The following is a 21,468-nucleotide window of genomic DNA, read 5'->3' on the forward strand; positions in this document are numbered from 1 at the left end:
CATAGGATTCTTTTTAAATTTATTTTCAGTCTGACCACAGTGCTCTCTGTTGACACCTCTGTCCATGTCAGGAACTGTCCAGAGCAGGAGCAAATCCCCATAGCAAACCTCTCCTGCTCTGGACAGTTCCTGACATGTCTGCAGAGAGCACTGTGGTCAGACTGAAAATAAATTTAAAAAGAAAAGAACTTCCTCTGTAGTATACAAATCTGTAAATGTAATTTACAAAACTGTTTAACGTTCTGGCATGTTGATTTAAAAAAATAAAACGTTTTTCACCGGAGTACCCCTTTAATATCGGACATTACAACAAATTTTTTAAACAAGACAGTTGAGGGCCCTGCTCGCAAGAGCTTACTGTCTATCAACATCATTTTGTAGTTTTTTTAAGTTAGGAGAAGGAAAAGGGTATGTGTAGCTCACTGGGGTATACTATTCCAAGGTTAACTGGAATGGTCTAAATCCCAAAATGACCTAGTAAAGTGAATAGTTATATATAATAAATTATATAAAACCAGTCCTCAAGGATAGTGAAATAAAGATATAAAAAGGAGATAAAATGAGCATGAAAAAGGTGATGTGGAACCAAATAAATGTAAAATCAATAAGTTAAATGTCATAAAATAGATACTGAATAAATAGTGATAGTAAATGGAAGTAAATGAATAATATAATGATAATAAAAGACCTGAATCAAGGATAATGCAGTAAAATAGTACGATATAACATTTATTCACAAGATAATAACTTACATCTGGGCAGGCCCCTTGCACCAAATGTTAATAAGATATTAATATTAAAATAGATGTGATATTATAAAGTCATTTATAAAGAAACCACCTAAAATAAGGCAAAAAAATTTGGAAATGTCCAAAAATAAAATGGTCCGGTAATATGGTTCAGAAATAAAGTGGTCCGGTAATGCAGTTCATGAAATGATATAATGGAGCAGTTCAGGGAGCGATATGCAGATAATGTAGGTTTGATAATATTAGGTAGTACCTGTATACCGATATGAGTGGTATCACTTACTGGCGAAGTGCAGCCGTCATCCTCAGGAGTAGCAGTCTCGCAGTGAGGGTTTCTGTCGTGGTGGCCGGCCTTTGTAATACATTGCTTGAGCACACTAAAGAATGGTGACTAATTATTTATGGACGGAATAAAGCCTCGTATTGGAATGGCGCTAAGTGTGGGTCGTACAGAGGCGGGTGCATTTTTCAAATCATGTGATTTGAAAGACAAATTATAAATTCTCAGCCTGAAATCACTGGAACAAAGAGTTATTACACTTTCTGAAAAAGAGGTGCACTTTTTTGGACTATTAAATCATTGAAATTGTACAGTAAATGTTGAAGAGTCCTCAGAGGTTTGCGTTCTTATAAAGAGCCTTCTCAGTTGATAGAAGATGAGATCTTTCTGCAGGTATGGAAAGAGGAGCATCTGGAGCACTAGCTAAACCTGATGCATTTGCTCTTGAAACGTTACGAACCTGTTGTACAGAGCAATTTACTGCATTCCATAAAAAGCTGGAGAAAAATGTACTTGCTACTCAAGTGGAAATTAAAGAACAGTTCTAAGGGACAAAATGGATTTTGAAAATGACAGGATTTTCGATTTGGGTAATTGTAGGTAACAAAAGAAGAAGAACAGACTGAAGAAACAACAGGAGTTTTGGATTACAGATACAGATTCCAATCAATCAGATGAACCATTTCATAAGTCTACAGAAAGGAAAAATAAGCAGCGAAAGATCAAGTGGGCACCCTTTAGAAGGTAGAGGAGGAGAGGGAGGTGTGAGAAAACCTAGAAATGGCCTAAGAACACAGAATAAGAAACAAGTTCAATGGAGGCAATACAGGACTTGGGTTAGAGTAATTCCCCTAATGTGGTAAACTTAGTTGCCATAGAAATTATATCTGCATAAAAACTTTTCCAAAATGAGCAACAGGAGGCCCCAAAGAAAATTGGTGAAAAAAACCCCCATTAATATCAGCCCATTAGGATCTAGAGCAAGATGTCATAGAATGGGTTCAAAACTTCAAATGCTTGTAAAGTCGACTAATGACATGAAACTAACATGCAAAATAATGCAATTATAACCCAGGTATTTACTGGTGGGAACAAATCCAATGTGTGCCCTCCACTTCAACCAGGGGGCACATTGGATTTATTTAACACATTATTGGCCAAAGATGTAAAGGCACTATTATATCCTGAGAGTAAAAGTAACCTGTCAATGGAAGAAACAAGGGCTTTGAAGTGGTTCAATCACACAATCACACACAAGAATCTATAGAAAAGCAGGTAAGTGTGGAAACACAGTTATTTTAACACAGGAACAATATTTGGAGGAGGCAAATAGATTACTAAATCATACTAAGGTTCACACTTTATTAAAAGAAGATCCCCACTAGTTGATACCTAGGACATTTGCAATCTATGTTACATCGTTATGTACAACATAACGTTATAGAGAGATACTGCATCCAATGTGGTTCTATATGGGCCCCTCAAAACCCTATTGGTACTATGTCCCGAAAATTTACAAGTCACTGAGCCTTTCACGCAGGGCGCCATATTGTCTCTGGGGTTGGCTCAGTGACCGAGAATTTATCTAAATACATATAGTCCTCTATTACCTGCTATACCCACATATTTAAAAAATACAGGGGAATTTCTGTTGGCTTAAAAAAAAAAAAGTTGAGTGGTAGGAAAATTACCATTGGGCTTCCATAGAGGTCAAAAATCAAAATGTGGAGGGAAATAACAGACTTTCTTGTAGAGGATAGTGAGGGAGATTTATCAAAACCTGTGCAAAGAAAAAGTTGACCAGTTGCCCATAGCAACCAATCAGCTTGCTTCCTTCATTTTTGAAAAGGCATGTGAAAAATTACCTCTGCACATGTTTTGATAAGTCTCCCCAGGATTTTGTCTGTGAATTCCTCCACTTTGTTCTCGTGCATAATGCATTTCGGTTCACTGAAAAATGGTATAGACAGGACTCAGGGACATCAATGGGCATCACAGCCTCGTGCTCATTTGCAAATATCTTTAGCTTTTCAGCTAAGAACCCCTTCAAAAACATATAGGGGAAGATTTATCAAAACCTGTGCAGAATAAAGGTTGTCCAGTTGTCCATAGCAACCAATCAAATCGCTTCTTTCATTTTTGAAAAGACATCTGAAAAATGAAAGAAGCGATCTGATTGGTTGCTATGGGCAACTGGGCAACTTTTCCTCTACACAGGTTTTGATAAATCTCCCCCATAGTGAATATAGTTCACTTTATGGATGATATTTTTCTCATATAGTCAGGGACTGAAGTCCAGTTTAATCAATTTGCAGCCTGCCTAAATTTTAACAGGAAAATGAACATATCCTTTACCTCAGTGTTTGGGGATAAGAGATTGGAATTCCTAGACATGTAGGTAGTTGATAATGGGCTTAATACTAAAGGCTTTAGAAAGCCTACTGCAACCAATGCGGTGCTCCATTATGAAGGCTTCCACCTGTCCCAGCCAATTCATAAGATTTAAGCACTTAAACAGTAGTTAGGAGTCCTATGAAGCCCAAGCCAGTGAACTAGTGTCATGAGTCAAAGAAAGGGGTAAGCCTCCTAATGTAATAAATGAAGCTTATAATAAAGCCGAATAATTAGACAATAGTCCCTCTTTACAAGAAAAAAAAAAAAATAACAGGAAAGACCCAAAACTGTTTGTTTTCTCATTTACACATTCCCCAATAGATCAGCAGATCCAAGTTGCCATTAGACAGCATTGGCATCTAGTAAAGGGAGAACCAGACTTTAGCAAAATAGAAGCTAATGGGGCATTTTTTTCTTACCGCAAAAACCACACATTAGGTTATATCTTGTGTTCTAATCAATTGAGAGACCCAAAAAGAAATTTGCTTTAGAATACTAAACCATAGGGTAATTTCAAGAGCATTCCAGTATCAAAAAATCCTGCAGATAGGGGATAAGTGTCAGATCCTGGGGGTGGGGTCCAACCTCTTGACCCCCTACCATCTTCCGCCTGGCACTCCGGCTCTCTGCAAGAATGCAGTGTGTTGACCATCCATGCATTTCTATTGGAGTGCCGGAGAAACAGGATACATGTATACAGCAAGAGCTATGTCATTAGTGGTGAGCCGGAAGAAAGATGTGAACTGGTTGTTGCTCTGTTTTATTGCACCGCTTAGACACCCACAGAATATGAAATAAAAAAGATTGGTGAGTTCCACCTGTCTTTATACTTTATTCAAGCAGCTTTTCTTTTGTACGTCTAATACATCTATATGAATATATTTTGAGACAAGGGATTAAAAAAGGACGTTCCAAAGCTGCATGTGTGACCATCACCTTTATCTTTACACGAGCTTCTTAATGTCTGGTGATCGCCAGTTTCTCAGAAACTCCTTATGATGTACAGTGATGAGCTTAGAAGAAAAAACCTTAGTTAATTACAGTTCAACCAACATCATAGAATCTAAAAATCTTCACGTTAGTGAACAGAAATCTCCCTATTTACATTCAGTACATACCTAAGGCAGGGTTCGCATTATGATTGAGCTGCCGTGGCTGTGAATGTATCCAGCGAATTATTTAATACAGGTCATTTCCAGAATATATGCATCGTTGTACTCAGATTTAAAATCATAGTAGACCACACTTTTAAGTCACAGTCAAAGCATGTATGCATTTGGAAAATGACCTGAATTTTACCATTAGCGGACTATGTTCAGGCCATTGAAGTTAAAGAGGCTCTTGCTTGTCAGTGCATGTATATATCAGCATTCCATTTTGACAGCTTGCTGATTCATATGTGCCATGGAGGGCAGAATCTAAATGTGACATGCTACATGCTATTGCATCCTAGCCAGACCAGCACAGCAAAATGGTAACAGGCCATTCATGTCTGTAGGGAGTTTGTATACATGACTTTGTATGTATGTATGTATGTTAATGCCATCTGACTATATGGTAACTAGGGATCGACCGATATCGATTTTTTAGGGCCGACACCGATACTGATAATCTGTCAACTTTCAGGCCAATAGCCGATAACTTATACCGATATTCCGGTATAAGTTATCGGCCATTTCAAACCCCCCCGGCGGGGCAGAAGCCGTTGCAGATCAATGATTTAAAGTGGGCGCTTTAAATCAATGAACTGCAATGAGCTGCCGCCCGCTTCTCTCCCCCTGCCTGTCCTGGGGTCCTGAGTCTAACCACCACAGTTGCCCCATCGCCTCCCCCTCCCCCATCCTCTGCCCACATATCACTGCCGCCCCCATCCTCTGCCCACATACCGCCACCGCCCCATCGCCTCCCCCCATCCCCGGTGTTATAATTACCTGTTCCTGGGGTCCACGATACTTCTGGCTCCATCAGCGCAGGAGCCAGAAGTATCGCGGACCCCGGGAACAGGTAATTATAACACCGGGGATGGGGGCAGCGATGGCGGTGGTATGTGGGCAGAGGATGGGGGGAGGCAATGGGGCAGCGGCGGCGGTATGTGGGCAGAGCATGGGGGGAGGCAATGGGGCAGCAGCGGCGGTATGTGGGCAGAGGATGGGGGAAGGCAATGGGGCAGCAGCGGCGGTATGTGGGCAGAGGATGGGGGAAGGCAATGGGGCAGTGGCGGCAGTATGTGGCCAGAGGATGGGGAGGCAATGGGGCAGCGGCGGCAACGGTTGTCTCTGGCCGGGGGCATTATCGGCATATCGGTAAGGTAATTGCCGATACTGATAATGTCCAAAAATCGTGATTATTGGCCGATAATATCGGCCAAACCAATAATTGGTCGATCCCTAATGGTAACCATGTGCATAAGTGCGTGCATGTATGTAATAAATGTGTGTATCATTTATTTATTTCCAGGAAGCAGGGTTTTGGGAGCAGAAGGAACTCTGCAGGGTAGAACAGCTGTGTACAAATAATGTATTTAAGGCCTATGGGGATCTCCAGACGTTAGGCTGCGGCGTTCCTCTTTTTATAGATATTTACAACTCTGTCATGTCTGTGAAGCACAGGGTAGGCTGGGGTGATGTTGCTGGAGATCCACTCTAATGCTGTTTTGGAATTGGTTGTCACTAATTCGGATTCTGCTGGGGTTATTTCATCGCTTTATGGGAAGCTGTTACACTCTGATCATAAGAAATTTCCCTTGTTGATCCGTGGTAAGTGGGAGGGTGATTTGGGGCCTTTGTTAGATGAGGAATAGTCCAATACTATATACTTTGTCCTATACTCCCCCTCTCTGAGGCTAACCGCTTGTTGCAGCTGTTTCTTCTACACAGGGTGTACAAAACCTCGGTGCTCCTGCATAGGCTGGGTCTTAGACCTGACTCTACATGCCTGAGATGTGGCCAGTTGGGGGCCCATCTGTTTCACATGGTGTGGTAATGCCCAGTCTTGGTTCCTTTCTGGAGGGAGGTGCTGTCGCTCATCCGTAGTGTGTATAGGATAGTGGTACCACTGGAATTGAAGCCCTGTCTGCTCGGCCTAATAGGGTGTGGAACGGAGCCATGAGGGATGGCTATTCTTTGTATACTGTACTAAACAAGAAAGCTAATACCTCATGACTGGATATGGGAGAGTCCCCCTACGGTAGCTGATTTAGTTGCTAGGGTTACACTTATTGTTCGTTTAGAGAGGTGTATCTATGAAAAGCGTAAAGCCATGGGTAAGTTCCATACGGTCTGGGATCCCTGGGTTCGGATTTATAGGTTAGGCCCCAACAGTTTGTAAGGGATCTGTTTGTATTATTGTGTGTTCTTGTATGTCTATTGTTTTTCCGGGTGTATGCTTTTGCTGTATTCATGGTGACCATTATTGCTATGGCATTTTTGGAAGGTATTATTTTTCTGATATTTCGATACTTCACATGCAATCTCACTTTGTTCTCTTTCTCCAAGATGTGCTCTATATCTGTACTTGGAGGGGAGGGGGGTGATTGGGAGTTGTGTGTTTCATGTATATTGTTCATATACTGAGCCTGGCCAGGTTGGAAAAAAAAAATTCTAATCAACTGATGGCAGAAAGTTAAACAGATTTATAAATTACTTCTATGTAAAAATCTTAATCCTTCCAGTACTTATCAACTGCTGTATACTACAGAGGAAGTTGTATAGTTCTTTTCTGTCTGACCACAGTGCTCTCTGTGGACACCTCTGTCCATGTTAGGAACTGTTCAGAACAGCAGAGAGCACTTTGGTCAGACAGAAAAGAACTATACAACTTCCTCTGTAGTATACAGCAGCTGATAAGTACTGAAAGGATTAAGATTTTTTAATAGAAGTAATTTATAAATGTTTTTATCTTTTTAGCACCGGTTGATTTAAAAAAATGTGTTTTCCACTGGAGTACCCCTTTAAATTCATCATTGCCCTGTGCACACAGGCAGATGTGCAGCCAATAGCGATAATTAATATGGCCACACAAAAGGTCCAATCAGCCGACATACAAGCACTTTCTCATTCTTTGGTTTACCACTGGCCAAATTACACCACCAGATTATCAGGAATGAGTGTACCTAAGAAAGGTCATCTGCCTGATAACTGGCCAATGTAAAAGGGTCTTTACTTAGTGCTAAGTGTGTACATGTATTCCTGTATGAAGTGACTGCATGGTATAGAGTAGCTGTGGCTAAAGGGATATTGTAGCCTAAATATTGGTGGATACATAGGAATAAAAAAGACCTTTATCTTATAATTGCTGCCCAAGTCCTTTTAGACTACGTTCAGCACATCAAATTAAAATGGGTTCGGACACCCTGTGGTATACGCCAGCATTCCATTATTAAGGGTTCCTGACGTATACCACAGAATTCAAATTGTATAGGTCTGAACCTTGCCTTAGGGTATGCTCACAAGTTGTGTATACACTGCAGATTTGATACTTTGTTCAGTCATTTCGTTATATTGATTTACACAGCAGTCAGTCTTTAGCATATACACTGTGTAAACATACTTTTATCAAGCAAAATGCAACACAGAGTGCCATTCCTGGATGTTTTAAGACCCGAGCAGCACACCTAGGTGTAGTCATAGGCCTCATAACAAACTTGAAGTGGTCACCCTTCTGCCAAATCGGATTACTGGAAATGTGGTCAAATGGTCACTAAATTTGCAAGACGTGACAATGTAAGTAACATATGTTCAGATAAAATAAACCTATAAAGTCAAGCTTCCCCTTACATTATCATGGCTATATCTTTAGGCAAATATTCAACATGACAACAACATGTGGACAACCATATGACTAATGTGAACAGTGCTATCAGTAATGTATTCTAATAAGTAACTTACCAGCTCTTTTAATGCCAGAATACACATAACAGAGAAGTTCCTCTTTTGTTTTAGTACCATCTAAGAAAACTAAAAAAAAAGATGATAATAATGTTAATAGTTATTTAGCACTATAGAGAAAAAATAAAGACACGGCCTCACATGCATATGTTATATATTGATCTGCTTCTTCTCAGCAAAATGTACTAAAACTACCATGAGACATTTAGTACACATTTTGATCAATTATATACGCTCCCTTGTGGCCAAAGAGTTCCTGTCACAAGTGTCCCCTGCACTAACCTGTCGGTTACCTGGCGGTAACGTCACTAAGCTCCGACCGTGCCCCAAACCAGGCGGGAGCTGAAGCTAACGGAGGAGATTACCGGAGATCCCCTGCACGGAACAGGGTAAGTTGTCATCAATGTCACCTGCAGCACCTGTCGTTACCGACAGGTTAGTGCAGGTGACACTGGTGACAGATTTCCTTTAAAGGTGTAGTTCCACCGCCCACAGGGGAAGCGACCCAGGAATCCTGAAACCCCACTGCTGAACAACCCATACTCCTTGGCTCTGAGCCACACTATCCCACAAGCACAGCTCTACAGCATCAATGTTCAACCCACAATGTGAACAAATTTCTAAAGATTACCAACCAGCGCACTGAGAAAAATGGGCAATTACCCTTATACAGTCTTCTGCTAGGTAACAACACCTGAGCCAAAGGGGTGGAGTGCTGATACCAAGTGAAGTGAAAAAACAAAAGACATCTACATAGTATACACTGATCTACTGCTTCTCAGCAGACTGCTGGTTCTTTTCACCTGTGTGCACTGGTGTTGCAGCAGTGGTTTTCTCTACATCTTTTATATTAGGGACCCACCTGAAAGAGATTGCTCTGAAGTTGGCAAATGGGCTACTGAAGGTTGGTAATTTTGGTAAATTCAGCTTAAAGGAGTACTGCAGCTTTAGACAACTTATCCCCTACTCGCAGGATAGGTGATAAGTGTCTGATCTCGTTGATCCCGCGATCTGCTGTATGGGGCCCCGGCTGTGCAGCAGCATGTCGACCGCAGCATGATGCCATGACTGACACGCCCCCTCCATGTATCTCTATGGGAGAGGCGGAGATGCAGTGTTCGTGTATCCCCGCCTCTTCATAGAACTGAATGGAGGGGTGTGTCTGTCGACCTTAGTGAGGTTGACGACACAAGCTTTAGCCGCAGCAGTTCTCAGTCCCCATACGGAAGATAGCTGGGAGTCCCAGGGGTTGGACCCCCCCCCGCAATCAGACACTTATCTCCTATCCTGCGGATATCTAAGGCTGCAGTACTCCTTAAATTTTTTACATTTGTGGTACATAGTTATTTATCAAAGAAGCTAGGTAGTTTGCGATTCTATAATAAAAAAATTATTTGCCATAACTTTATATTTACATTGCCAAAAAAGCGTCTTCTATTATGCTATTCTATACTCTCCAGCAATATATCATTTATATGATTTTATTTACATATTTTTTTTAATGGAAGCTAATACGCCATTCAAAGTATAGGTTTGCGGAGAACAGGATTGAATCCATATAAACAAAAAAGAAATGCAATCAGAACTTACCAACTATATGTACCCATATACAAACTGTATACATTTTTGGCTTACTTGTCAGATGTATGCATTAAAAGGAATACAAACGCTTCCATCTTTGAAGTATACTTTTAAAGACACACTGTACATCAAATTTTACAAGATACCGACAGCTTTTGTGTGGTGTCCTGGTGCGGAACTTGCTTGTCCACCTGCCCTGTTAGCTTTCCAATTCATGAGCAACATCCCCCTTTACCAGGATCCCATCGACCAGGTCATCCAGTTCCATTCAAGTCTGTTCACGTCAAATTCAGATGAAAGCCAGCTTTAGGGAGAAGTGCTGAAAGCCAACGGGCCCAATAGCCAAAGAAGAGGATAACGTGAGTGAAAGCCTCCAGCAGCTCCAGTCCATACAAGTCCACCCTGGCGGTAAGCCCATACACTGGAATCTTCAAGTGAAGTTGCCGAGTTAGTAAATGTCGGCTCCAAAGTCAGGTCAAGCTTTATTTCAGTCCAGTCCCAGTCAGTCAGTCTTGTCCAAGTCAAGTTCAGACCAGTCTATATGTAAGTCGAGGAGGACTACAAGTCCCAAATTTTCAAGAAGCAACTGTGATTCTCCATAGCATCCTTCAGCATAAATCACACTTAAACTGAACTGTGCCTATTATATCACCCTGTTTGTGATACCTGAAGTAAAGTTGAAAAGTGGTTTCCCTACCTGTCATTTGTGCTATTTCTTACCCGGCGCTTGGCACCAGCAACCACTTCATCCTTGGAAGTGTGGTGGTAAACACTCCTGGCGTCACAAACTGTATTCACCATCAAAACACCCCAAAGTACAATAAACATGCCACCCTTTAGTCACTATATTTGCTCTAATAGCTACTGTTCATTGGTTCCTCAAAGTCTAAAAATAAAAGTGTGCTAAAGTATTTGTATATAGTGGGGCAAAAAAGTATTTAGTCAGCCACCAATTATGCAAGTTCTCCCACTTAAAAAGATGAGAGGCCTGTAATTTTTATCATAGGTATATCTCAACTATGAGAGACATAATGAGAAAAAATCCATAAAATCATATTGTCTGATTTTTTAAGAATTTATTTGCAAATTATGTTGGAAAATAAGTATGTTATATACACTTTGTTATATACACTTTGTTGGCAATGACAGACGTCGAATGCTTTCTGTAAGTCTTCACAAGGTTTTCACAAACTGTTGCTGGCATTTTGGCCCATTCCTCCATGCAGATCTCCTCTAGAGCAGTGATGTTTTGGGGCTGTGGCTGGGCAACACGGACTTTCAACTCCCTCCAAAGGTTTTCTATGGGGTTGAGATCTGGAGACTGGATAGACCACTCCAGGAACTTGAAATGCTTCTTACGAAGCCACTCCTTCGTTGCCCGGGCGGTGCGTTTGGGATGATTGTCATGCTGAAAGACCCAGCCACGTTTCACCTTCAATGCCCTTGCTTATGGTAGGAGGTTTTCACTCAAAATCTCACGATACATGGCCCCATTCATTCTTTCCTTTACATAGATCCATCCTCCTGGTCCCTTTGCTGAAAAACAGCCCCAAAGCATGATGTTTCCACCCCCATGCTTCACAGTAGGTATGGTGTTCTTTGGATGCAACTCAGCATTCTTTCTCCTCCAAACACGACAAGTTTTTAACAAAAAGTTCTACTTTGGTTTCATCTGACCATATGACATTCTACCAATACTCTTCTGGATCATCTAAATGCACTCTAGCAAACTTCATATGGGCTCCAGATATCTACTGGCTTAAACAGGGGGACATGTCTGGCACTGCATGATTTGAGTCCCTAGAGGTGAAGTGTGTTACTGATAGAAACCTTTGTTACTTTGGTCCCAGCTCTCTGCAGGTCATTAAATAGGTCTCCCCCCCCCCCCCCCCGTGTGGTTCTGGGATTCTTGTGATAATTTTGACACCATGGGGTGAGATCTTGCGTAGAGCCCCAGATCGAGGGAGCTTATCAGTGGTCTTGAATGTCTTCCATTTTCTAATAATTGCTCCCACAGTTGATTTCTTCACACCAAGCTGCTTGCCTATTGCAGATTCAGTCTTCCCAGCCTGGTGCAAGTCTACAATTTTGTTTCTGGTGTCCTTTGACAGCTCTTTGGTCTTGGCCATAGTGGAGTTTGGTGTATGACTGTTTGAGGTGTTGGACAGGTGTCTTTTATACTGATAACAAGTTCAAACTGGTGCCATTAATACAGGTAAAGAGTGGAGGACAGAGGAGACTCTTAAAAAAGAAGTTACAGGTCTGTGAGAGCCAGAAATCTTGCTTGTTTGTAGGTGACCAAATACTTATTTTCCACCATCATTTGCAAATAAATTCTTTAAAAATCAGACAATGGGATTTTTTTTCTCATTATGTCTCTCATAGTTGAAGTATACTTATGATGAAAATTACAGGCCTCACTCATCTTTTTAAGTGGGAGAACTTGCACAATTGGTGGCTGATACTGGCTGATACTTCTATTAAAAAATCTTAATCCTTTCAGTACTTATGAGCTTCTGAAGTTAAGGTTGTTCTTTTCTGTCTAAGTAATCTCTGATGACACGTGTCTCGGGAAACGCCCAGTTTTGAAGCAAATTCCCATAGCAAACCTCTTCTAAACTGGGCGGTTCCCGAGACACGTGTCATCAGAGATTACTTAGACAGAAAAGAACAACCTAAACTTCAGAAGCTCATAAGTACTGAAAGGATTAAGATTTTTTAATAGAAGTAATTTACAAATCTGTTTAACTTTCTGGAGCCAGTTGATATATATATAAAAAGTTTTTTCCTGGATAACCCCTTTAAAGTAAACCTGTCCCTAGCTCTCAAACTATGCTAATGTCTGCCATTAACCCTTAAGATGCCATGATCAATCCCGATCAACGGATCTACAGGGAAAATGTAGGTGTTGGTAGGTTCCTAGGAGCTCAACTGACCCCCGGCAGTGGGATCATGGTAGTCTGATGAATGCTAATGGCGGCCTGAGGTCTTTTAACCTCCTATGACACACAAGATCTCCAATCTTCTTGTGCGGTCTTACTAGCCAGGCTGTACAACAAGATTGCTGCTAGTACTATCTAATTACATAGTACTGAACAGTACATTGCAATCTTAGAGCTGGTGTAAATTTCAAAGTGTGCTGTACAGGATAGCTGCAGCAATGCCCAACTCATTAAAAGCCTCTTACTGGATTGGCCAAATGCTACGGCCACCAGGACTTTACTAAAGTCTTAGTAAATTACCCCCTTTGAGCTCCTGCGACAGAGTATATATAATATATTCTTGTGCACTGTGCAAGTGAATACAGCAATTAATAAAAATGTTCCCTGTCTTTTTAGTACAACAGCACATAATACTTCCCAAAGTGTAATGATTGGATTGCAAGCTAAAAGTTATTGAAAATACTGCTATTACTTTTATCTTGTATGCCAAACAAATATACATGGGTTCGTACATATACAGCTACATACAGTTCAAAAATGGGTAGTTCATACCTATTTCCCTTTGAAGCGTGTCCATTTCTTCTTTGTGCTTTATATACATGGGCCACACATGTCCATCAAAATATCCTGGTGGATCTGGAGGGTCATAAACCCGTGTGCTGTTTAAAGGACAGATTTTTTATTTTATTTTTACTTTCCAGTAGGGGTTAGCATTATTACAGATCATACTCTTGTATATTTCCCATTTTTCTTATTTTGCCATTGCCAAGCCAGTGAACAGAAACAAGACCATATACCGTACTATAATTATCTTTTGGCAAAAATCGATCAATAAAAAAAAAAAGAGCTGAGCGAGCAGTGCGCCGAATCTGTACACTACACCATTGGCTTCCACCAAGATCTAAGCATAATTTGCTTTTTTAACTCCTTGGGGACAGAGCCCATTATAACCCTAAGGACGGGAGCATTTTTTGCAATTCTGACCACTGTCACTTTAAGCATTAATAACTCTGGGATGCTTTTACTTTTCATTCTGATTCCGAGATTGTTTTTCGTGACATATTCTACTTTATGTTAGTGGTAAATTTTTGTCGATACTTGCATCATTTCTTGGTGAAAAATTCCAAAATTTGATGAAAAAATTGAAAATTTTGCATTTTTCTAACTTTGAAGCTCTCTGCTTTTAAGGAAAATAAACATTCTAAATAAATAATATTTTGATTCACATATATAATATGTCTACTTTATGTTTGCATCATAAAGTAGACATGTTTTTACTTTTGGAAGACACCAGAGGGCTTCAAAGTTCAGAAGCAATTTTCCAATTTTTCACAAGATTTTCAAAATCGGAATTTTTTAGGGGCCAGTTCAGTTTTGAAATGGATTTGAAGGGCCTTCATATTAGAAATACCCCATAAATGACCCCATTATAAAAACTGCACCCCTCAAAGTATTTAAAATGACATTCAGTAAGTTTGTTAACCCTTTAGGTGTTTCACAGGAATAGCAGCAAAGTGAAGGAGAAAATTCAAAATCTTAATTTTTTACACTCGCATGTTCTTGTAGACCCAGTTTTTGAAATTTTACAAGGGGTAAAAGGAGAAAAAGCCCCCCAAAATGTGTAACCCAATTTCTCTCGAGTATGGAAATACCTCATATGTGTATGTCAAGTGTTCGGTGGGCGCAGTAGAGGGCTCAGAAGGGAAGGAGCGACAATGGGATTTTGGAGAGTGAGTTTTGCTGAAATGGTTTTTGGGGGCATGTCGCATTTAGGAAGCCCCTATGGTGCCAGAACAGCAAAAAAAAAAAAAAAACACATGGCATACTATTTTGGAAACTACACCCCTCAAGGCACGTAACAAGGGGTCCGGTGAGCCTTAACACCCCACAGGTGTTTGACGACTTTTCGTTAAATTCGGATGTGTAAATTAAAAAAAAAAAATTTCACTAAAGTGCAGGTTTTTTCCCCAAATTTACCATTTCTACGAAGGGTAATGGGAGAAACATCCCCACAAAATTTGTAACGCAATTTCTCCCGAGTACGGAGATACCCCATATGTGTCCCTAAACTGTTGCCTTGAAATACGACAGGGCTCTGAAGTGAGAGAGCGCCATGCGCATTTGAGGCCTGAATAAGGAATTTGCAGTAGGGGTGGACCCGGTTACAAGGATGGGGCTTGTCTCCACCAAAACCCTACGGCAGTGTCTCCTACAGGGTGCCTCCAGCTGCTGCAAGACTCCCAGCCTGTCAGGACAGTCTATGGCTGTCCGGCAACACTGGGAGTTGTGGTTTTGCCACAGCTGGAGGCGCCGTTTAGGAAACACTGCCGTATGAGCCGTTTTGTCATTTTTATTGGGGGGTGGGGGGGGGGGGGGGGGGCGGGCGACGTGTAAGGGGGTGTATGTGTAGTGTTTTACTTTTTATTATTTGTTAGTGTAGTGTAGTGTGTTTAGTGTACATTCACACAGGCGGGGGTTCACAGTAAGTACCCTGTACATTCACATGGGGGGGTGGGGGGCGCCCCAAGGGGGGGGGCACCCCAAACCTTCAGCTGTGGCAAAATGACAACTCCCAGAATGCACTGACAGACCGTACATGCTGGGAGTTGTAGTTTTACAACAGCTGTAGGCACACTGGTGGGGAACCACTGAGTTAGAAAACAGACTAGCTCAGTGATTCCAACCCATGTGCCTCCAGCTGTTGCAAGACTACATCTCCCAGCATGTACGGTCTGTCAGTGCACTCTGGGAGTTGTAGTTTTGCAACAGCTGGAGGCACACAGGTTGGAACCACTGAGTTAGGAAACAGACTCTAGCTCAGTGTTTCCCAACCAGTGTGCCTACAGTTGTTGCAAAACTACAATTCCCAGCATGCCCGTACAGTCAGGGATGCTGGACGTGTAGTTCTGCAATATCTGGCCCTTCAGATGTTGCAGAACTACAACTCCCAGCATGCCTGGACAGTCTGGGCATGCTAGGAGTTGTAGTTATGCAACAACTGGGGAAGAACAGTGGCCTCCAAACTGTAGCCCTCCAGATGTTGCAAAGCTACAACTCCAAGCATGCTCAGACTGTCCAGGCATGCTGGGATTTGTAGTTCTGCAACATCTGAAGGGCCAGATATTGCAGAACTACACGCCCAGCATCCCTGACTGTCTGGGCATGCTGGGAGTTGCAGTTTTGCAACATCTGGAGGGCTACAGTTTGGAGACCACCATATAGTGGTCTCCAAACTGTGCCACTTCAGATGTTGCAAAACTACAACTCCCAGCATGCCCAGACAGTCAGTGCATGCTGGGAGTTGTAGTTTTGCAACATCTGGAGGACCACAGTTTAGAGACCACTACACAGTGGTCTCCAAACTGTGACCCTCCAGATGTTGCAAAACTACAACTCCCAGCATGCCTAGACAGCCTTTGGCTGTGTGGGCATGCTGGGAGTTGTAGTTTTGCAGCTTTTAGAAGGCCACAGTGAAGATCACTTATCGCGATCTTCACTGCAGCCTTTTCAGCCGCACTTTCCGGCCGCCGCTCCTCCTGCTCGCGCCACTGCTCCGGGATGCCGCCTCCGCCGCCTCCTCCGGTCCGGGTATGCCAGGCCATGTCCCCCACCTCGCCGCCCGTGTTCCCCCTGTGTTCTCCCCGCTCTGTACCGACTTCGATCGGTGCGCAGAGCAGGGGGAAATTAACTGTAACCCCCGCCCCCCTCCTGCCATTGGTGGTCAGCCTGACCGACCAATGGCAGGGAATAGGAGGGGGTGGCAACATTGCCACCTCGCTCCTATCCTTTAGGCTGGTCGGAGCTGTCTCTGACAGCTCCGATCAGTCTTATTTTCCGGGAGATCGGATCACCAGTGACCCGATTTGCCCGGATCACGGCAAATCGCAGGTCTGAATTGACCTGCGATTTGTTGCGATCGCCGATATGGGGGGTCTCAGGACCCCCCTAGGCATTGCCACGGGATGCCTGCTGATAGATATCAGCAGGCATCCCGGTCCGATCACTGCCGCTCGACGGAAATGCTGAGGGCGTATGGATACGCCCTCCATCCTTAAGTGACGGGACGCGAGGGCGTATGCATACGTCCTTCGTCCCCAAGGAGTTAAAAAGCTTCTGCCCCTTTATTTTAGTGATCAGCAGAGGTTTCAGCCCCTCCAATGATGTCACTATAATCTTAAAATCTCCAATAACCTGCAATAGGCGTGCTTATACAGTCAGGGGGTGTGAAGGTTTTACTTTGAGGGGCATGTATTGCCTAGTATACATGTATTACACAAATCAGAATATTTTATGTAAAAAATGATTATGTGCTCTACATACCTTCTCCTCTTCTTACATTCCTCGTATGGAATAGATAGAAAATACCTCAGGTCAAAAAGATCATCCAGATTCCTAGAATAAGCCAAAGTTTATTTTTATGCATCAAAATAACTAGGCCATAATATACATAATAAACATTAAGTTCATTTACAGTAATATCTGGCCTAAATAAAATTAATAACAACCATGACACATAATGCCCCCAGGATCAAATAAAAAATCGAATGCTTTAAGTCTTGGTGGACACAAAAAAGAAATCTTACTTGATCAGGAATTCCAAAATATATATTTTTTGTCACTTTCCTCTTTTTTCTTTCATTCCTCCTTTTTCAGCAGTAAGCTTGGAAAAAATAGGGCGCTTATCAGGTTGTTTATGTTCCATTGCTTCAAAAGATTGCAAAGGAGTGCTCAAGGGTCCACACCATAGGTCTAGGAGGCAGAGGAGTGTGGTAACTTACTAACTTTTTATGCTTTCCCACAGAGTCATCCCTTTAAAAGGAATTTCTTGTAGAGAAGCAGCACTATTTCTGGCCATTATATACCTTGTATATGGTATTTTTAAGCAGATTTCTGCTCTGCAGGCTTTATCTCTAATTTGCAGTTCTAATGGGTTTCTCCTCCCCCTCCATAAATCTGTATTATATTAGGAAAAAGAAGCATTTTTGTCTAATTAGATATATTACAAAAATTCTTATACTCACTTGTACTATTGATCTATGCTATGTTTGTTCAAATGACAGTACCTATTTAACCCCTTAAGGACCAGGGCAATTTTCACTGTAGGACCAGAGCGTTTTTTGCACATCTGGCCACTGTCACTTTAAGCATTAATAACTCTGGGATGTGTTTACCTTTCATTCTGATTCCGAGATAGTTTTTTCGTGACATATTCTACTTTATGTTAGTGGTAAATTTTTGTCGATACTTGCATAATTTCTTGGTGAAAAATTTGATGAAAAAATTGAGAATGTTGCATTTTTCTAACTTTGAAGCTCTCTGCTTGTAAGGAAAAAAGACATTCAAATAAATTATATTTTGATTCACAAATACAATATGTCTACTTTATGTTTGCATCATAAAGTTGCCATGTTTTTACTTTTGGAAGAAATCAGAGGGCTTCAAAGTTCAGCAGAAATTTTCCAATTTTTCAAAAAAATTTCAAAATCTGAATTTTTCATGGACCAGTTCAGGTTTGAAATGGATTTGAAGGGCTTTCTTATTAGAAATACCCCATAAATGACCCTATTATAAAAACTGCAAAGTATTCAAAATGACATTCAGTAAGTGTGTTAACCCTTTGGCTAGGTTTCCACTTGTTTTTTTTTTCTGGCAGTTTTTGGAAAACTGCCACCGCAGTTTTTGAGCCAAAGCCAAATGTATTCAAAAGGAATAGGACATATAAAGGAAGAACTTACACTTCTAGATTTAGAATTTTTACAAAGGGTAAAAGGAGACAAATCCTCTCAAAATTTGTAACCCAATTTCTCTCTTGTAAGAAAATACCTCATATGTGTATGTCAACTGTTCGGCGGGCGCAGTAGAGGGCTCAGAAGGGAAGGAGCGACAATAGGATTTTGGAGAGTGAGTTTTTCTGAAATGATTTTTGGGGGGCATGTCACATTTAGGTAGCCTCTATGGTGCCAGAACAGCAGAAAACCCCCCACATGGCATACCATTTTAAATTTTCAAGGACCACTATTCCAAAAATCGGTCAGACACCAGTGGGGCGTAAATGCTCACTCTACCCCTTATTACATTACATGAGGGGTGTAGTTTCCAAAATGGGGTCCCATGTGGGGGGGGGGTCCATTGTTCTGGCACTATGGGGACTTTGTAAACACACGCGTGGCCTTCAATTGCCGACAGACAAATTTTCTCTCCAAAAGCCGAATGGCGCTCCTTCTCTTCTGAGCATTGTAGTGCACCCGCAGAGCACTTTACATGCACATATGGGGTATGTTCTTACTCAGAAGAAATGGGGTTACAAATTTTGTGGGTCTTTTTTCCTATTTTGCCTTGTGAAAATGAAAAATTTTGGGTAACACCAGCATTTTAGTGAAAACATTTTTTTTCTTCATTTTCCCATCCAACTTTAACGAATATTCGTCAAACACCTGTGGGGTCTTAAGGTTCACTATACCCCTTGTTACGTTCCGTGAGGGGTGTAGTTTCCAAAATGGGGTCACATGTGGGTATTAACTTTTTTGCGTTTATGTCAGAACCACTGTAAAATCAGCCACCCCTGTGCAAATCACCAATTTAGGCCTCAAATATACATAGTGCGCTCTCACTCCTGAGTCTTGTTGTGCGCCCGCAGAGCATTTTACGCCAACATATAGGGTATTTCCGTACTCAGGAGAAATTGCGTTACAAATTTTGGTGCTCTTTTTTTCCCTTTACCGCTTTTGAAAATAAAAAGTATGGGGCAACACCAGCATGTTAGTGTAAAATTTTTAATTTTTTTACACTGACAGGCTGGTGTAGCCCCCAACTTTTCCTTTTCATAAGGGGTAAAAGGAGAAAAAGACACCCAAAATTTGTAGTGCAATTTCTCCCGAGTACGGAAATACCCCATATGTGGCCCTAAACTGTTTCCTTGAAATACGACAGGGCTCTGAAGTGAGAGACCGCCATGCACATTTGAGGACTGAATTAGGGATTGCATAGGGGTGGGCATAGGGGTAATCTATGCCAGTGATTCCCAAACAGGGTGCCTCCAGCTGTTGCTAAACTCCCTGCATGCCTGGACAGTCAGTGGCTGTCCAGAAATACTGGGAGTTGTTGTTTTGCAACAGCTGGAGGCTCTGTTTTGGAAACACTGCCGTACAATACGTTTTTCATTTTTATTGGGGGGGACAGTGAAAGGGGGTGTATATGTAGTGTTTTACCTTTATTTTGTGTAGTTTAGTGTAGTGTTTTTAAGGTACATTCACATGGGCGGAGGTTTACAGTGAGTTTCCCGCTAGGAGTTTGCGCTGCAGTGATAAATTTGCCGCAGCTGATACTTGAAGCAGGAAACTCACTTTAAACCCGCTGTGTGAATGTACCCTGTACATTCACATGGGGGGGGGTCAAACCTCCAACTGTTTCAAAACTACAACTCCCAGCATGTACTGACAGACCGTGCATGCTGGGAGTTGTTCTTTTGCAACAGCTGGAGGCACACTGGTTGGAAAACCTTCAGTTAGGTTCTTTTACTGATCGCCGAAGGGTGTAGTAGCTGGCAGTACGCAACTAAAACTCCCAGCATGCCGAGACAGCTGTTTGGGCATGCTGGGATTTGCAGTTTTGCAACATCTGGAGGGCTACAGTTTAGACACCACTGCACAGTGACCTCCAAACTGTGGCCCTCCAGATGTTGCAAAACTACAAAACCCAGCATGCCCAGACAGCAAACAGCTGTCTGGGCATGCTGGAAGTTGTAGTTTTGCAACATCTGAAGGGCTACAGTTTAGAGACCATTGTACAGTGGCAACTCACCGGCTTCCGTAGGATCCAGGGATTCAGGGAGCCCCATCGCCATCCTCTTCTGCCACCGATCACCGCTGCTGATGGGTAAGTGGACTTCGGCGCCGGTCCTCATCGGTTTCCCCGTTCTGCCCCACCTATTGTGGGTGGGCAGAATGGGGAAACCGAAAGTTAACCCCCCCGCCCCAGATCTGCTATTGGTCGTCGCTTCTTGCAATAGCAGGGATAGAAGGGGTGGCACCCCTGCCACCTCACTCCTATTCCTTCATGATGATCGTGGGTGTCTTGGACAACCCCGATCCCACTTATTTTCCGGGTCACCGAAGACCTGTATGACCCAGAATTGCAGCAAATTGCCGGTGTGATTACCCCCCTGGACATTTGAATGGGGTGTCTGCTGATAGATATCAGCTGTTACCCAGGTCCAGTCCCCGCCCGGTGCGCGGCAGGGACCGAAATTCCCACGGACGTATGCGTACGTCTTTGGTCCTTAACTGCCAGTAGCTATGACGTACGCGTATGTCCTTGGTCCTTAAGAGGTTAAAGGAGTACAGGATAGGGGATACGTTTCAGATTGCAGGGAGTACGACCGCTAGGAACCTCCCCGCAATCTCCCGTACGGGGCCCCAGCAGTCTGCAGGAAAGGGGCGTGTTCGACCACCACACGAAGTGGTGGCTGACACGCCCCTTAATGCATCTCTATGGGAGAGCTGGAGCAGTGCATTGAGGGGGTGGATACACATTATTTCAACAAAGAGCCAGGGGCCCCCGATCGGGAGATCGTGGGGGCCCCAGCGGTCAGCCCGCATGCGATCTGAAACTGATCCCCTATCCTAACTTTTAGTACT

The 21,468-nt window shown here is 42.4% G+C and overlaps 1 protein-coding gene across 2 annotated transcripts in view; it reads right to left on the reverse strand.

Annotated features, from left to right (window-relative positions):
* Positions 1 to 4,146: 4,146 nt before the first annotated feature.
* NMRK1 (nicotinamide riboside kinase 1) overlaps positions 4,147 to 21,468 on the reverse strand; it is a 68,554-nt gene continuing 51,232 nt past the window's right edge. For both annotated transcript variants that reach the window (XM_056523275.1, XM_056523283.1), the window contains 4 exons: positions 17,153 to 17,224; positions 13,385 to 13,491; positions 8,310 to 8,378; positions 4,147 to 4,436 (listed from right to left, as the gene is read on the reverse strand). In XM_056523275.1, the coding sequence (XP_056379250.1) occupies positions 4,417 to 4,436; positions 8,310 to 8,378; positions 13,385 to 13,491; positions 17,153 to 17,224 (268 nt within the window). In that variant the 3' untranslated portion in view covers positions 4,147 to 4,416. The remainder of the gene's footprint in view (positions 4,437 to 8,309; positions 8,379 to 13,384; positions 13,492 to 17,152; positions 17,225 to 21,468) is intronic.

This window comes from Hyla sarda, chromosome 1 (genome assembly GCF_029499605.1).
Source record: "Hyla sarda isolate aHylSar1 chromosome 1, aHylSar1.hap1, whole genome shotgun sequence".
Lineage (NCBI taxonomy): Eukaryota > Metazoa > Chordata > Amphibia > Anura > Hylidae > Hyla > Hyla sarda.